The sequence below is a fragment of the Anolis carolinensis genome, chromosome 1 (assembly GCF_035594765.1).
Source record: "Anolis carolinensis isolate JA03-04 chromosome 1, rAnoCar3.1.pri, whole genome shotgun sequence".
In the NCBI taxonomy this organism is placed as follows: Eukaryota; Metazoa; Chordata; class Lepidosauria; order Squamata; family Dactyloidae; genus Anolis; species Anolis carolinensis.
In genome coordinates, this window is record NC_085841.1 from 51,662,217 (window position 1) to 51,675,847 (window position 13,631).

Sequence of the window (13,631 nt, forward strand, 5' to 3'; positions counted from 1 at the left end):
TGTCTTTCAGGCTGTGTGGCCATGTTCCAGAAGTATTATCTCCTGACGTTTTGCCCACATCTATGGCAGGCATCCTCAGAGGATGCCTGCCACAACCTCTGAGGATGCCTGCCATAGATGTGGGCGAAACGTCAGGAGAGAATACTTCTGGAACATGGCCACACAGCCCGAAAGACATACAACAACCCAGCAGATGTGATTGTTGCATTCATTTTAAGGATGTTATTTTTTTTGGGGGGGGGGGGCTCCTCTCTTATGGGATGGTCTTATCAGAATATATCTTTGGGGGTGGTCTTTCTTTAACAGAATGTCATTAAAAGCAATCCCCCTCCTTTTTTAAAACCTGGGGCCCCATCTACTGTGCCATATAATGCAGTTTGAAAGGGCATGATATATGATCAGTGTAGCAGACACATATAAGCAGTTTTGCTGCATTAAACTGCATTATATGAGTTTCCCGATAGGCATTGTAGGTGGGGACTTAAAGGCATCCTGTGCCTTTAAGAAGCAGGAGCAGGGGCGAGTGGGAAGCGCGTTCAAGCCCTCCTCCTTCCACCCTCCCTCGCCCTGGCAGCAGGAGCTAATCAGAAGCCTCTGTGGTGAAGGGGGCATGGCCAGGACGGAGCCGTGTCTCGGAGGGAAGAAACGGCAGGGAGGGAAGGAGGCGCCTTGGTTCTTCGAGCCGTGTATACGCGTTGGCGGCCGGGGAACAGGTGGGAGGCAGGGCAGGGCCAGCCGTGGAGGCACAGAAAGCAAGCACTCTCTTTCCATCTAGTGCGTATGAGTGCTGCTTCTGCCCTGCAGCCGTGCTTCCCAGTGGAACTCTGCTGCAGCCTGAAAGGTCCCATTCTTATTAACTTTGCTAGGTCTTACTTTCGGGGGAGACCTTATATTTGGCAATTCCCCCAAACCTCTACTAGGTCTTATTTTCTGGGGCTGTCTTATTTTCGGGGAAACACGTTAGCTATGAGGCACAGTGAGCAGCAGATAGCTCCAGAATCCCTTCCTGAGCACTTTTTAACAGCAAAACAGAAAGGGGGGAATTAGATCAGCCTGCCTCAACAGCTCCCCTCCAGCATGTTAAAAAACATACATGAGCTTGGCCATCAAAATGGAAATCCTTGTTAGCTGAAACTCGTTGAACTGCTTCTTTTTTGTGATGTAGGGATGTATCCCCGTTATTTCTGTGTCATTTCTGCCTCTATTACCAAACTTCTTTTAAACAAGTAGTGCTTGAGAACACATCTCCTTTTTAATTGAGGTATAACTGTATTCATAACACTGTATGCCACAAAATTATAATAAAATTCATAATTGTCTGTTGTGGGAATATGTTGCCATCATAACATCTCTATAAAGCTTTTTCTCACATGTAATGTTAAGATTTCCTATCTTTTTTAAAATACAGATTTCTGTCGGAGTTTACAGACATAGAGAAACTTGATTCTGGTGGATATGGGAATGTTTTCAAGGCAAAACATAAAATTGATAATAAAACATATGCTGTCAAAAGAGTCAAGCTTATGAAGTAAGTAGTCCTGTGCTTGCTTCTATATGCAGTTACTGTTTCCAACATAAATTTCTGTATTCTGCATGAGATTATTTTAATCTTGTTCACTATATTTAAGAGGTACTGATGGTTGATACTTCCATGTGAAGAAAACATAATGTGTAGTGAGTATTTAATACTCATACAGTTGTGGAATGGTGATATGTCATTGATCTTTGGCAGGGCGAATGCACGTTCATGATTTTGTGCGTAAAAGTTGAAGTGCACACAAATGGCGATGACTGTGATCAGCAAACTTTAGTTTTCTTATAACAAGGAAAGATTATGTTAAAGCAGTTCTGCTTTATTTTCACTTAAGACCTTTATATATATATATTGTACTGATGTATGTTGTTGATTCCTTTGTGCATTCATGCAAGACATGTATTGTGTAAAATGTTCTGAAATGGAGTCATGTCTGTTTTTCATGATTCTTAGGAATGGGTCTTTCCCATTAGATGTTTTTCTGAGAACATTTATTTCTGTCTGCTAAAGTAGCTATTTTTAAGAGTATCCATGCCTGATGTAAATATTTTGTTTACATTTATGAGACTGGTTTTGTACCTTTATTCCAAATCAAAATATGATGGGACAATATAGATTGAGTGTCCCTTATCTGAAGACCCCATATCTCTAATGCTCCAAAAAAATCCACTATTGTCCACATCAGTGATACCTTTGCTTTTGAATGGTCCAATGTAAATAATAATAATAATAATAATAATAATAATAATAATAATAATAATAATATAGTACTTTACTGGTATCCAGCCACCATCTCCCTGAAGTGACTCGGGGTGGCTCACAGAAAGCACTCAATAGTGCAACAAAATACAAGTACAGCAAAATACAGAAAGATAAAATTAATAACAATAAAATTGACCCAATTATACTTAAAACAGCAATAAAACCCCTTTCCATTTGCAACCCAGCAAACTAGAAAATAGCGGTTGTGTACAATATCAGTCCCCATAACGTGTGGAAGTGAACACTCACTAAGTCTTCAAATATAGTGATTAAGGCCATAATCCCTAAACGTGGTCAATAGCTTGTTTAAAAAGCCATGTTTTCAGATATTTCTGGAAAACTTGAAGAGTGGGGTTTACCCTAACCTCTTTAGGGAGGGCATGCCAAAGCTGGGAGCCACCACACAAAAGGCCCTGAATCTTGTCCCCACCAACCGCATTTGAGATTGTTTTATGTAAAAAAAAAGTATTGCAAAATATTATATAAAATTACTTTTATGTTTTGTATATAAATATAAATGTATTCTATATTTAGAATCCAGTCCCATCTGTAAGATATCTCATGCATGTATATGCAAATATCAGTGCAAATCTGAAAAAAAATCCAAAATAATGTCAGGGCTCAAGCATTTTGGATAAAGGGTACTCAACCTTTATATTCCCAGTATTTTACAGTAAAGTGTGCACCCTAACTAACCTTAGAAACAATGCTTATGGAAATGATTGTGATTTCTGTTGGGTATCCCTATTTTAATATTTGTAACAAAGTCTTTTTGTTGCTTCCTCCAACCAGAGGTAAAGAAGAGAAAACATATAAAGAAGTAAAAGTTTTAGCAGAGCTTGCTCATGAAAACATCGTTCGGTATTTTGGATGTTGGATTGGGGAAGATACTTTTGCATCTGAAGAGAGCATTGTTGATATCAGGTAATTCTGCTGCATAAGCAGTAGGTTTCTGAGGTGTCAGTACTGTATATATCATCATGGTAGCGAATCTCCTTCTTAAACCCTTCCACTAAGATGCTAGTGTAGGTGCATGAAGCTGTTACTTTTTAACCAGTGAAAGTGTGACTATTTGCAGTATTGAGTCTTGGATTGGCCATAAACATGGTGGTGAGCATTAAATATAGACTGGATTATTGCATAGCAATGGAAGTAGGAAACCGTGGCAAGGTTGTATCAGAGGAAACTGGCAGGGGAGATGTCCTTGTCGCAGCCATTGGTCATTTGATTCACCCCAGCAGGAAGGACCAGCTAGGGAGGTCTTTTCATTGGGAAAAATGCACGTTGACATTGCAGATAATATCTCATTTTTTGTGAGGTCAGTCTGAGAACAGGAAGACCCAAATATCAGATCAAGTCTCTGCTCCAACTATTCCTCATCACAGAGGTTCCACTTCAGCAGATATTGGTGGACATCCTGGGTCTTTCCCTCAAGAAAAGAGGAGATAGGATGTCCTCACATTTATGGATTTTACTACTAGATGGCTTGAAGTTGTAGCCCTGGGTTGGACATCGATCAAGGTCACAACATATTACAACTCAAGCTTCCACTGAGAAAAGGGACATTTTGATGTCTTTGGTCCTTTTCACTTTTTTAGGTGTAATTATGGCTTTTCTCCAAAACAGGAAATGATTACTTGAAAAAAGGCCTAGGCTTGGATGTGTTGAGCTTCAATCCCAGCAAAAGGGTTAAAAACATCCCCATTGACTTTTTGGGGCTCTACTGGCCAAGTTTGTGGTGTATGGGTGAATATGAGGGATAGTCCTTCAAGGTCATTGTGGAGGAATGTACCCACTATTGTTTGATTTGTGGTCTTTGTTTACACCAAACTACAGTTTTCCAATTTCTGTCCTTCACACATACTTGTTCTTTACTGTCACAAATAATTTCCCCAAAATATATGTGTTGAGTTACTTTGAAATTGAAAAAAGCCATATTTTTATCAGTAAAAATACGAGATATATAGAGATGTGTGGGCTTATTAACAAAAGACCCTCCTCATAAACGTAACTTGAGAGTAACTTATTAAAAGCAATGTTACCCAGCACCAATAGCCAAAAGTGATAAAAAGAACAAAAACACACAGAGCAATATTATCTTTTCCTTAGGAGATTTTTCTTAGTAATAAAATAATATGATTACATTATTTACAAAAAGAAGGTTTCCATAACACAAAGAAAGTTGTTTATACTTCCTTCTTTGCATCCACACTGGGCTTCTTTCTCATACAGATAATCAGCTTCGATCTCACAGAGCCTCCTCTTACAACAAACTGACACAGGAGCTTCACACGTAGCTTTACACACATTAGCCTTCACACTGGGAGCTTCACACATGAGGCGTTCAGTCTGGGGCTTCTCTCACCGAAGCTTCCCCCACACCAGGCTTACTTCATATTGAAGCATTCTCTCACAGTGAGGCCTACCTCATACTGAGGCATTCGCTCACAGTGAGACCTACTAACACTGAGGCCTACCTCACAGTGAGACCTCTCTCTGAGGCTGACTAAGAGAGACGTACTCACACTGAGGTGTATTCATACTGAGGCCAACTAAACTACAGGCACAGCTGCATATATTGAACTGCAGCTTTTGCTGAACCATCACATCCATTTAACCCTTTCAGTGCTTGACTCATATTTTTGTAATTAAAAATACCTAGTTAATTTTTATTATTTCTGACAAGATGTACATTTTTCAGAATTTTTGAAATTGTTTTTTGGTTAAGAACTACATGGAATAATAAAAGTGGAGAATGAATCATACAAAGACATAGAGCACATTACCAATAATTTTCTAATTTTGAGGAACAAAACAAAGATCTTCGAAAGATACTGCTCTCTGAGATTTTTCAGTTTTCTTTATAACTTCTTCCCAACCTTTGCATTACATCACATAAAAAATAGCAGTTTTTGCGATGTTAAGAAAAGTGATTTTTTGGTTAACTTAAATAAGTGTTGACTCTCTTGAAATGAGATGACCAGGAAAACATTAGTTAAGTTTTCCCCCACCCCAAGTAATTTTTATTAAACACTAAATTGGGTACCCGGCGTTGCCCGGGGCAACAACAACAACTTTATTTATAGAATGCCCTCTCTCCCTGAGGGGACTCAGGGTGGTTTACACACAAAAAAAGGCAAACATAATACAAAATAATAACCATAAACTTAAGACAGAAGAGAAATTAACATCAAAATGAAAAACAGAATGCGAATAATCAAATAAGCATAATTATAATAATAACATACCGTATATACTCGAAAATAAGCTGAGTTTTTCAGCCCTTTTTTTTTAGCTGAAAAAGCCTCCTACAAAGATGGTTCTACAATTTTCATTTAAATTGTTAGTAGGTTGGTGCTTTTATCATTGTATCATTATCATGCTATCTTTCTCTGTGTATTTACATCAAATATATTTTCCAACTATAACTCATGGGTCAAAAGCTCTTCTGACTTAACCATAATCTCTCACTATGATCATATTCTCATAGTCCATTTTTAAGAACTTTCCCTGATAGTTTCTGAAGGCAAGAGCTCTCAAACTTCTCTTTCTCTTTGTTCACACTAGCCTTCTTTTATATCAATCTATGTCACTCTTGCTCCCTTTCTGTATGTGTACACACACACACACACACACACATATATATTCTTATATATATCTTTATATATAGTTAAATTGATGAAGAATGTAGGGCTCTAGGGTGTCAGCTAAGAAGTCATTATTTCTCATCCCAGCGTGCTTGATTTATTAATTTACAAAAGTGCCACTTTGTGCTAAACTGAGCAGTTTTGGCAGTAGCCCAGCTTAGGAAATAGTAGACCTGAACTAAAATAAAAAAACAGCCTTAGAGACTACACCATCTCAACTATTGCTGAATCCTTTTATAAGTAATAAATGTCAAATATGTCAAACTGTTGGTCCCAGAATTTATTTCTACAAAGAAATTGTGTGGTTCTTTTTTAAATACTGTATCCTTTCTTTAAAAAAACAGTTCAGTGCGCGTTCGTCTACATAATTGCCTATTCATACAAATGGATTACTGTGAGAAAGGAACACTGAAGAAATGGATGGAAGAAGATGGAGGGAAAGAAGGCTACTATGAAGATGTTCTGTTGAAATTTCAGCAAATAATGAATGGAGTGGAGTTTATTCATAAACAGGACTACATTCACAGAGACCTCAAGGTATATGGACTAAATAATTTTTTTGTTGTTGCAACTGATGATAACTGAAGCTAGAGAGGCAGAGGATAGGAGCTGACAGAAAGCAGGAGAAAGCAAGGTTACACTCACACTCCTGCCCCATTGTACTCTCATTCATGCCTAGCTAATCACATTCATTCATTCACAAACATAGAGAACCACTACCCAACAATTCAACAGACACACCTCTCACATTCATCCATAACCCTTACCTGTACAACCATACCATCTCTCTGCAGTTCCTGAGTTAGCTTCACTGGGTTTTCTAACCAGCATTTGTTTAATGGTTTTATTGGTTTTAACTATGCATTTTAAATATTTCTCTGTTTAGTTCTGTTTTAATGTTTGTATGGGTTAGATTTTAATTCACATGTTGTGGAAAGGTTATGTATAAATACAAATCATCATCATGACCTCCCACATTTCCAGCAGAGAAAGAGCAAATGGTTGGGCACCCTCGCTTGGGGTACACTTTAAGTACTTTCATGTTGTGGTCTCTTGGGGTGCATCTCCACTGTAGAATTAATGGAGTTTGACACCACTTTCTCTGCCTTGGCTCAATGTCATGGAACCATGGGAGCTGTAACCTTATAAGGTGCTGATGCCTCTCAAAGCTACAATTCCCAGGATTCTAGAGCAATGAGCCATAACAGTTAAAGTGGTGTCAAACTTCAATAATTCTACAGTGTAGATGCATCCTTTCTGGGAACTTGCTTGTTCTAAAGCGGAAAAGTCTTATCAATCCTACATCATTTGATGATAGTTGTATTTGCCAAAAAGTGGAATAGATGCCCAGAAGTTTGATTTTGGGGGACTTTCAACTAAAGAGTGGCTATGAAGTCTCTTCTGGAGCTAGAAGTGCTGGATAAAATAATAAAGAAATAAAAAAGTTGAGGTGATGTACGTACTGCAGAATAACTATACAAATGGTCCCCCATATTTGCCAGTTTCATTTTTACTGATTTGATTATTCACATTAATATGTTCTCCTTAGGATTTTCTACTTCATCTAGTATGGCTCTTATGTTTAATTTCCACTATTTCCACTATAGAATCACAGTGGAGGATTTAGAGTTTCCTAGGACCTTTATCATACTGAGATATACTCTGTTTATATCAGAATGCAATCTGTATTTTTTTAGGATGTGATGCATACTGACCCCATAGCACCCAATTCTTATGTTTAAATAATACTGCCCTTTGATCACACCATGGAAGGCTGGGTCCTCCCAGTCCAGGAGTCCCCAAACTAAGGCCCGGGGGCCACATGCGGCCCATCGAAGCCATTTATCCAGCCCCCGCGGTGGTGGCTCCCTCCTCCTCCACCGAGGAAGGCATGTGCGACATGAGGGAGGAGGGAAAGGTGCACGTCTTTCCCACCTCCTCCCTCACCTGGTGTGCGCCTTCCAAAGCTTTGCTTGTTTATAATTGTATTTAAATTATTATTTAATTAATTTGCTTGTGCTTTGGTGCACAAAGGTAGAAGGGGGTTGGACTAAATGGCCCAAGGGGTCTCTTCCAACCCTCTTTATTATTTTTATTATGATTATTATGAACATTGAGGCTTTATTTGTTCCCGTTTTGTTTTTTTACTTCAAAATAAGATACGTGCAATGTGCATGGGAATTTGTTAATAGTTTTTTTAAAAAACTATAGTCCGGCCCTCCAACGGTCTGAGGAACCGTGAACTGGCCCTCTGTTTAAAAAGTTTGGGGACCCCTGTCCCAGTCGATTCATATGCCTCTCTACATCACTTTTTAATACCCCCTAATATTGCTCAATGATGTAGCCTGGAAATCTCAAACTACCATTCTTGCAAGATTTTTAGCTGACAGAATGCATACTCATTTTACAATCACACGTAAAACAGCAGCATCAGAACCATATTAAATAAAAAAATGATTAGAATTCAGTGTGCAATTATTCCATTTCTGCAACGCTTTGCAGTTTGCAATTGATTACTAATGGAATGGGACAAACGTCATGAGATAGCACATTCATAATCACATCCAAGGAGTCCTAGAGATGAAGCATATCCTCGTGAGATAAGGTCCATAGAGAGAACACTTCTCTAAGCGTTGAACATCCCAGCATGATTCTAAGATGGTCAGCTTCTGGGAATTCTGTTGGAGAACCTAGAAGGACTTCCTTGGGTAAAGGGACTCCCTTGGATAAAAAACCGTATATTATTTGCGTTTTTTCCAGTTTTGCAGAGGTCCTGTGGAGGGCTGACTGTAGTGTTGATGGCCGCAGTCTGATTCAGAATAACATTACCAGTTTGGATGCCTGAAGTTGTTTTGATTTTTTCTTTTATGTTTGCTTCTGCAGCCTTTAAATATATTCATATCAGGAGACAACAACATAAAAATTGGTGATCTTGGACTGGCAACATCAGGAATAGATGAACAGCATACAGAATGCAAGGGAACAAAACTGTATATGGCTCCTGAACAGGTAATTCGAAGTGATATGCATATGTTGATGCCTCTTTCCACATCGACTTTACATTGCATTGTGATTTAAAATCAGACTTTCTAAATGGCATACATTGCACACTCATTTATTGATTCAGGTTGTTACCTATGATGCTCCTCAGATGAGCATTATTTTATTATGTAATTGCATTTTTATGATTCAATTGATAGTTGCATTTTATTATTGTTGTGTAAGCATTGAATTTTGCCATAATATGTTTGGAAACAGATTTGAGTAAGTAAATAAGTAAATAATATTGTGTTCTTCTTAATCACCTAACCTTTTCCTGTAACTGTAATGCTTGTTTAATGTACATTATAATTTAGGTAGGGGTTTGTTTGAGAAGGAATCACTGCTAGTGACGGTGTAGTTAGTTACCTATTTAGATAAAATGGTAAAATGTACTTTGAAGCAGAGAAGACCTTTATAGGTAACGCTTTGAAAAGGTTCCTTTGAAAAAAAATAGAGGGCCTTCTTAAAATACAGGGCAGTAGATGTAATGAGTTTTTTTGTTGCATTGTCCATAGGCATGGAGCATTTATGGAAAAGAAGTGGATATCTTTTCACTTGGTTTAATATTATTTGAAATGCTGTCCACATTTCAAACATATCATGAGAAGGAAACGGTAATTCATCTGAAAACTCTTTCACTTGCGTGCATTCATGTCTTTCTTACGCCAGGTGTATAGGAAATAAGTATCTAGAAGGGGAGACCCCAGGCATTTGAGATGTATGTATAGGCATGATGAAGTGTGTTTTAAATGGGCATGTTTAATGATGAAAAACATTCTGGGAAACTTGGCTGAAAAGATCTCTTGGGACTATATCTTTTGTGCTAGGAACTCTACCACTAGTCTTCAGTGACGAATGAACTTTCTTTTGTTCTGTTCATCAACTGGCCAAAAATGTAGGAAAGCCTATGACCAGAACTGTTCAACTGTAATGAATCTGGGGATCAGTTTTCTCTTCTGGAAATTTTGGGAACTGTGCAAAATCTCAATTAGGTAAAGGTAAAAGTTTACCCCTGACATTAAGTCTAGTTGTGTCTGACTCTGTGGGGTGGTGCTCATCTCCATTTCTAAGCTGAAGAACCGGCGTTGTCTGTAGGAACCTCCCACCTCCTAGGTCATGTGGCCGGCATGACTGCATGGAGTACCATTGCCTTCCTGATGGAGAGGTACCTATTGATCTATTCACACTTGCTATAATTATGCAGTGTAGAAGGGCTCCAATTAAAATGATCATTTCTGGAAACTTTAAAGAGAAGCAATTCATGGTTTTTTTTCACTAGAAAAAGGGCAATCTGGATGGCGAAAGGCCACAAAAGCATCCTGGGGCCATGTGGTCCACCACTACTCAATGTGGTAACACAGGTCCATCTCAGTTCCATGCTCCATAGAGCAAAGTAACTCATAATATGAAGCAGAGAAAATCTCAAATTGAAACATTTTCATTGCTGTTTGAGAAATTTACGGAGGTTTTTCTACAGCCTTGAACTTTTCTAATCAAAATTGTCTCATCAGATGCATGAAGTGGCAATTGTGTAACAGATTGCATATTTCTACAGGAGATCTTGAAAGCTAAAAAAGGCAACCTTCCGAAAACATTCAAGACGAAGTTTCCAAGAGAGGTATACTGCAGTGAAACATTTTCATTGGTTATCTTATCACTATCCATTGCATTTTTTAAATATAATTTTCTCTTTGTTTCTAGGCATGTCTCATTATGGCACTGCTTTCAAAAGAGCCATCGGATAGACCAACAGCAAATGATATTTTGAAAATTCTAAAGAAAGACGGCCCACATACATGTTAGCAAACATTTGCCAAGACACAATAATAGAATCATAAGGTTGGAAGAGACCTCGTGGGCCACCCAGACCAACCCCCTGCCAAGAAGCAAGAAATCGCATTCAAAGTACCACTGACAATGATCGTATCTTCATCAAAAGCTGTGTGTTGCTCTTAGTAATTTTTGAAATCTTCTATGAGTTACAGCTTGACCTGTTTGTGCACAATTATGTGGGCTATTTAACTCTTGATTGCCTCTTTCATATCCTTAGCAGTGACCTTTGGATAATTTCGAGATTTTCCCATTAAAGATAGATGTTTTCCAGAAGCTTTGGTTCAGGGTACAATGAAGTCTTTTAGAAAATGATCCATTTCAGTTTGGATAGATTTGGAAGAAGTTTGCTTTGATGTGGCCCTGAATAAGTTGAGTAACCAAAGCTGAATGAGAGTTTTGCATTGAAAGTAGTTCAAAACCTTTTTTCTACCTGACAGATTGTAATTAGAAAGAGTAATAGTAGGGCTGCTGTGAGTTTTCCAGGCTATATGGCCATGTTCCAGAAGCATTCTCTCGACGTTTCACTCACATCTATGGCAGGCATCCTCAGAGGTTGTGAGGTCTGTTGGAAACTAGGCAAGTGGGATTTATATACCTGTGGGGTGTCCAGGGTGGGAGAAAGAACTTTTATCTGCTTGAGGCAAGTGTGAATGTGGCAGTTTGCCCCCTTGATTAGCATTGAATCCCAACAAATTATTCCCCCAGGCAGGAAGCAGCCAGGCCTTGAAGCTGCAAGGCCATTCAATGCTAATCAAGGTGGCCAATTGCAACATTTACACTTGTCTCAAGCAGACAAGAGTTCTTTCTTCCACCCTGGACATCCCACAGATTTATAAACACTTGCCTAGTTTCCAATAGACCTCGAACCCTCTGAGGATGCCTGCCATAGATGTGGGTGAAAGGTCAGGAGAGAATGCTTCTGGAACATGGCCAGACAGCCTGGAAAACTCACAGCAATCCCGTGAAGTCTTGGCTATGCTTTTCCTCTCCTTTGCTTCAGTCCCCTCTGTTTAGGTTCCACAATAGTGTAAATGCCTCCATTTGTATTAGTTTTTGGGTGGAGCTTTAAAAAACCCCTAGAGGTCAGTATTAGTTGGTTCAGTCCATTTGCCTGCACAGAGCCCTCCCTTCTTTCTGCATTAAAGCTACGGAGTTTAGAGGCCTGGATATTGTCTGGAAATCTTAGGCACTAGCAATTCAAACAGGCATCCTTAGCATGTACAACTCTTCATATACCATCAGACCCACTGACACCAGAAGCTTGTGGTCAGCCCCAGTTTTGCAAAGTAGAAGACCAAGTCCATCACTTTGCATCAGAGACAAAAGACTTTCCAGAATCCCAGAAAGATGATTGCATTCAGCAAATTCTCCTTTTGTAATATGTTGTTTTAAGCTATTTTACAATAGTCCTGGGTGGAGTTAGCCCTTTGTTCTTCCTGTTTCCAGTAAACTTGTTTGGGTTAACTTTCATCCTGCCTAAAGTGCCTCTGTATGTTAACATGACAGAAGGTATACAGATAGCCCTCGAGTAAAGCCAGACACCATAGTTCTCCCAAAGGCTCCCAAATGGTAAGGTGGGTAGGAGTTAGCTACTGCTGATTGGTTATGTGTCGCCATGGTAATGTAGCTGCTTCTGTAGTAAAAAGGTAAAGGTTTCCCCTTAAGTTAAGTGCAGTCATGTCTGACTCTGGACGTTGGTGCTCATCTCCATTTCTAAGCCGAAGAGGCGGCGTTGTCCATAGACACCTCCAAGGTCATGTGGCCGGCATGACTGCATGGAGCGCCATTACCTTCCCGCCAGAGCAGTCCCTATTGATCTACTCACATTGGCATGTTTCCGAACTGCTAGTTGGCAGAAGAACAGTGGGCGCTCATTCCTCTCCTGGGATTTGAACCTGGGACCTTTCGGTCTGCAAGTTCAGCAGGTCAGTGCTCTAACATACTTCGCCACCAGGCGTAGAAATGTAACTATTTCGAGGCTAGCAAGAAAGGGACAGAGCTAGCTGGATGAAAAAGGAGGGAATGTTTTTAAAAAAGAGTTAGTTAGGTTCATGTTTTCAGTGAGGGAAGATAGATGAAAGACTTCTAACCTGTGGGCTAGAGAGGAGAATATATGTGTTTAAGTGTGCAACTACTAATACTATTAATTAACATTAAATTAGGTTATGATTTTACAAATTAAGCACCAAAACATCATGTTATACAACAAATTTGACAGAAAAAGTAGTTCAATACACATGCTATGTAGTAATTACTGTATTTACGAATTTAGCACCAAAATATTATGATATATTAAAAACATTGACTACAAAAATGCGTTGGATAATCCAGAACGTTGGATAAGCGAGTGTTGGATAAGTGAGACTTTACTGTATCTATATTATATACAAGTGAAACTAGAAGGAAACCTTTGTAACAAATTACGCTTATTGGGCTAAAGAAACCATAAATATTTCTTTGTTTTTAATAAAGACAGTGTTCTTGAGTGGTGAATTGCTCTACATAAAGTCAGTGAATGATTTGTCTCACATTCTTCCCCTCAGTGTCACATCATCTCATACATGTGCACGCACATGCTCAAGTGTTTATAGCTGGCAGTGGCTGGGATCCTGAAATAAGGATCGCCCCCTGCCACAGTGGGATTGGAGAGGTCCCATATTAAAAAGGTGTGGCAAAGGTGTGGGATCTTGAAAAAGGGATTCCCCCCCCCCCCCCGCCTGTTTGAGAAGCCTCTCTCGTGCCTTTTTGAAGTGAGCCTTGCATCAATTTGTACACATTTGCGCCATCGTTTAACCCAGGCATCAAAACCATTT

General features: G+C 39.1%; 1 protein-coding gene across 2 annotated transcripts in view; it reads left to right on the plus strand.

Annotated features, from left to right (window-relative positions):
• The window catches only part of eif2ak2 (eukaryotic translation initiation factor 2 alpha kinase 2), a 55,842-nt gene extending 43,554 nt beyond the window's left edge, over positions 1 to 12,288 (plus strand). For both annotated transcript variants that reach the window (XM_062974327.1, XM_008125552.3), the window contains 7 exons: positions 1,409 to 1,528; positions 3,089 to 3,220; positions 6,288 to 6,480; positions 8,827 to 8,952; positions 9,501 to 9,599; positions 10,541 to 10,603; positions 10,687 to 12,288. In XM_062974327.1, coding sequence (XP_062830397.1) covers positions 1,409 to 1,528; positions 3,089 to 3,220; positions 6,288 to 6,480; positions 8,827 to 8,952; positions 9,501 to 9,599; positions 10,541 to 10,603; positions 10,687 to 10,788 — 835 coding nt within the window. In that variant the 3' untranslated portion in view covers positions 10,789 to 12,288. The remainder of the gene's footprint in view (positions 1 to 1,408; positions 1,529 to 3,088; positions 3,221 to 6,287; positions 6,481 to 8,826; positions 8,953 to 9,500; positions 9,600 to 10,540; positions 10,604 to 10,686) is intronic.
• The last annotated feature ends 1,343 nt before the right edge of the window (positions 12,289 to 13,631 follow it).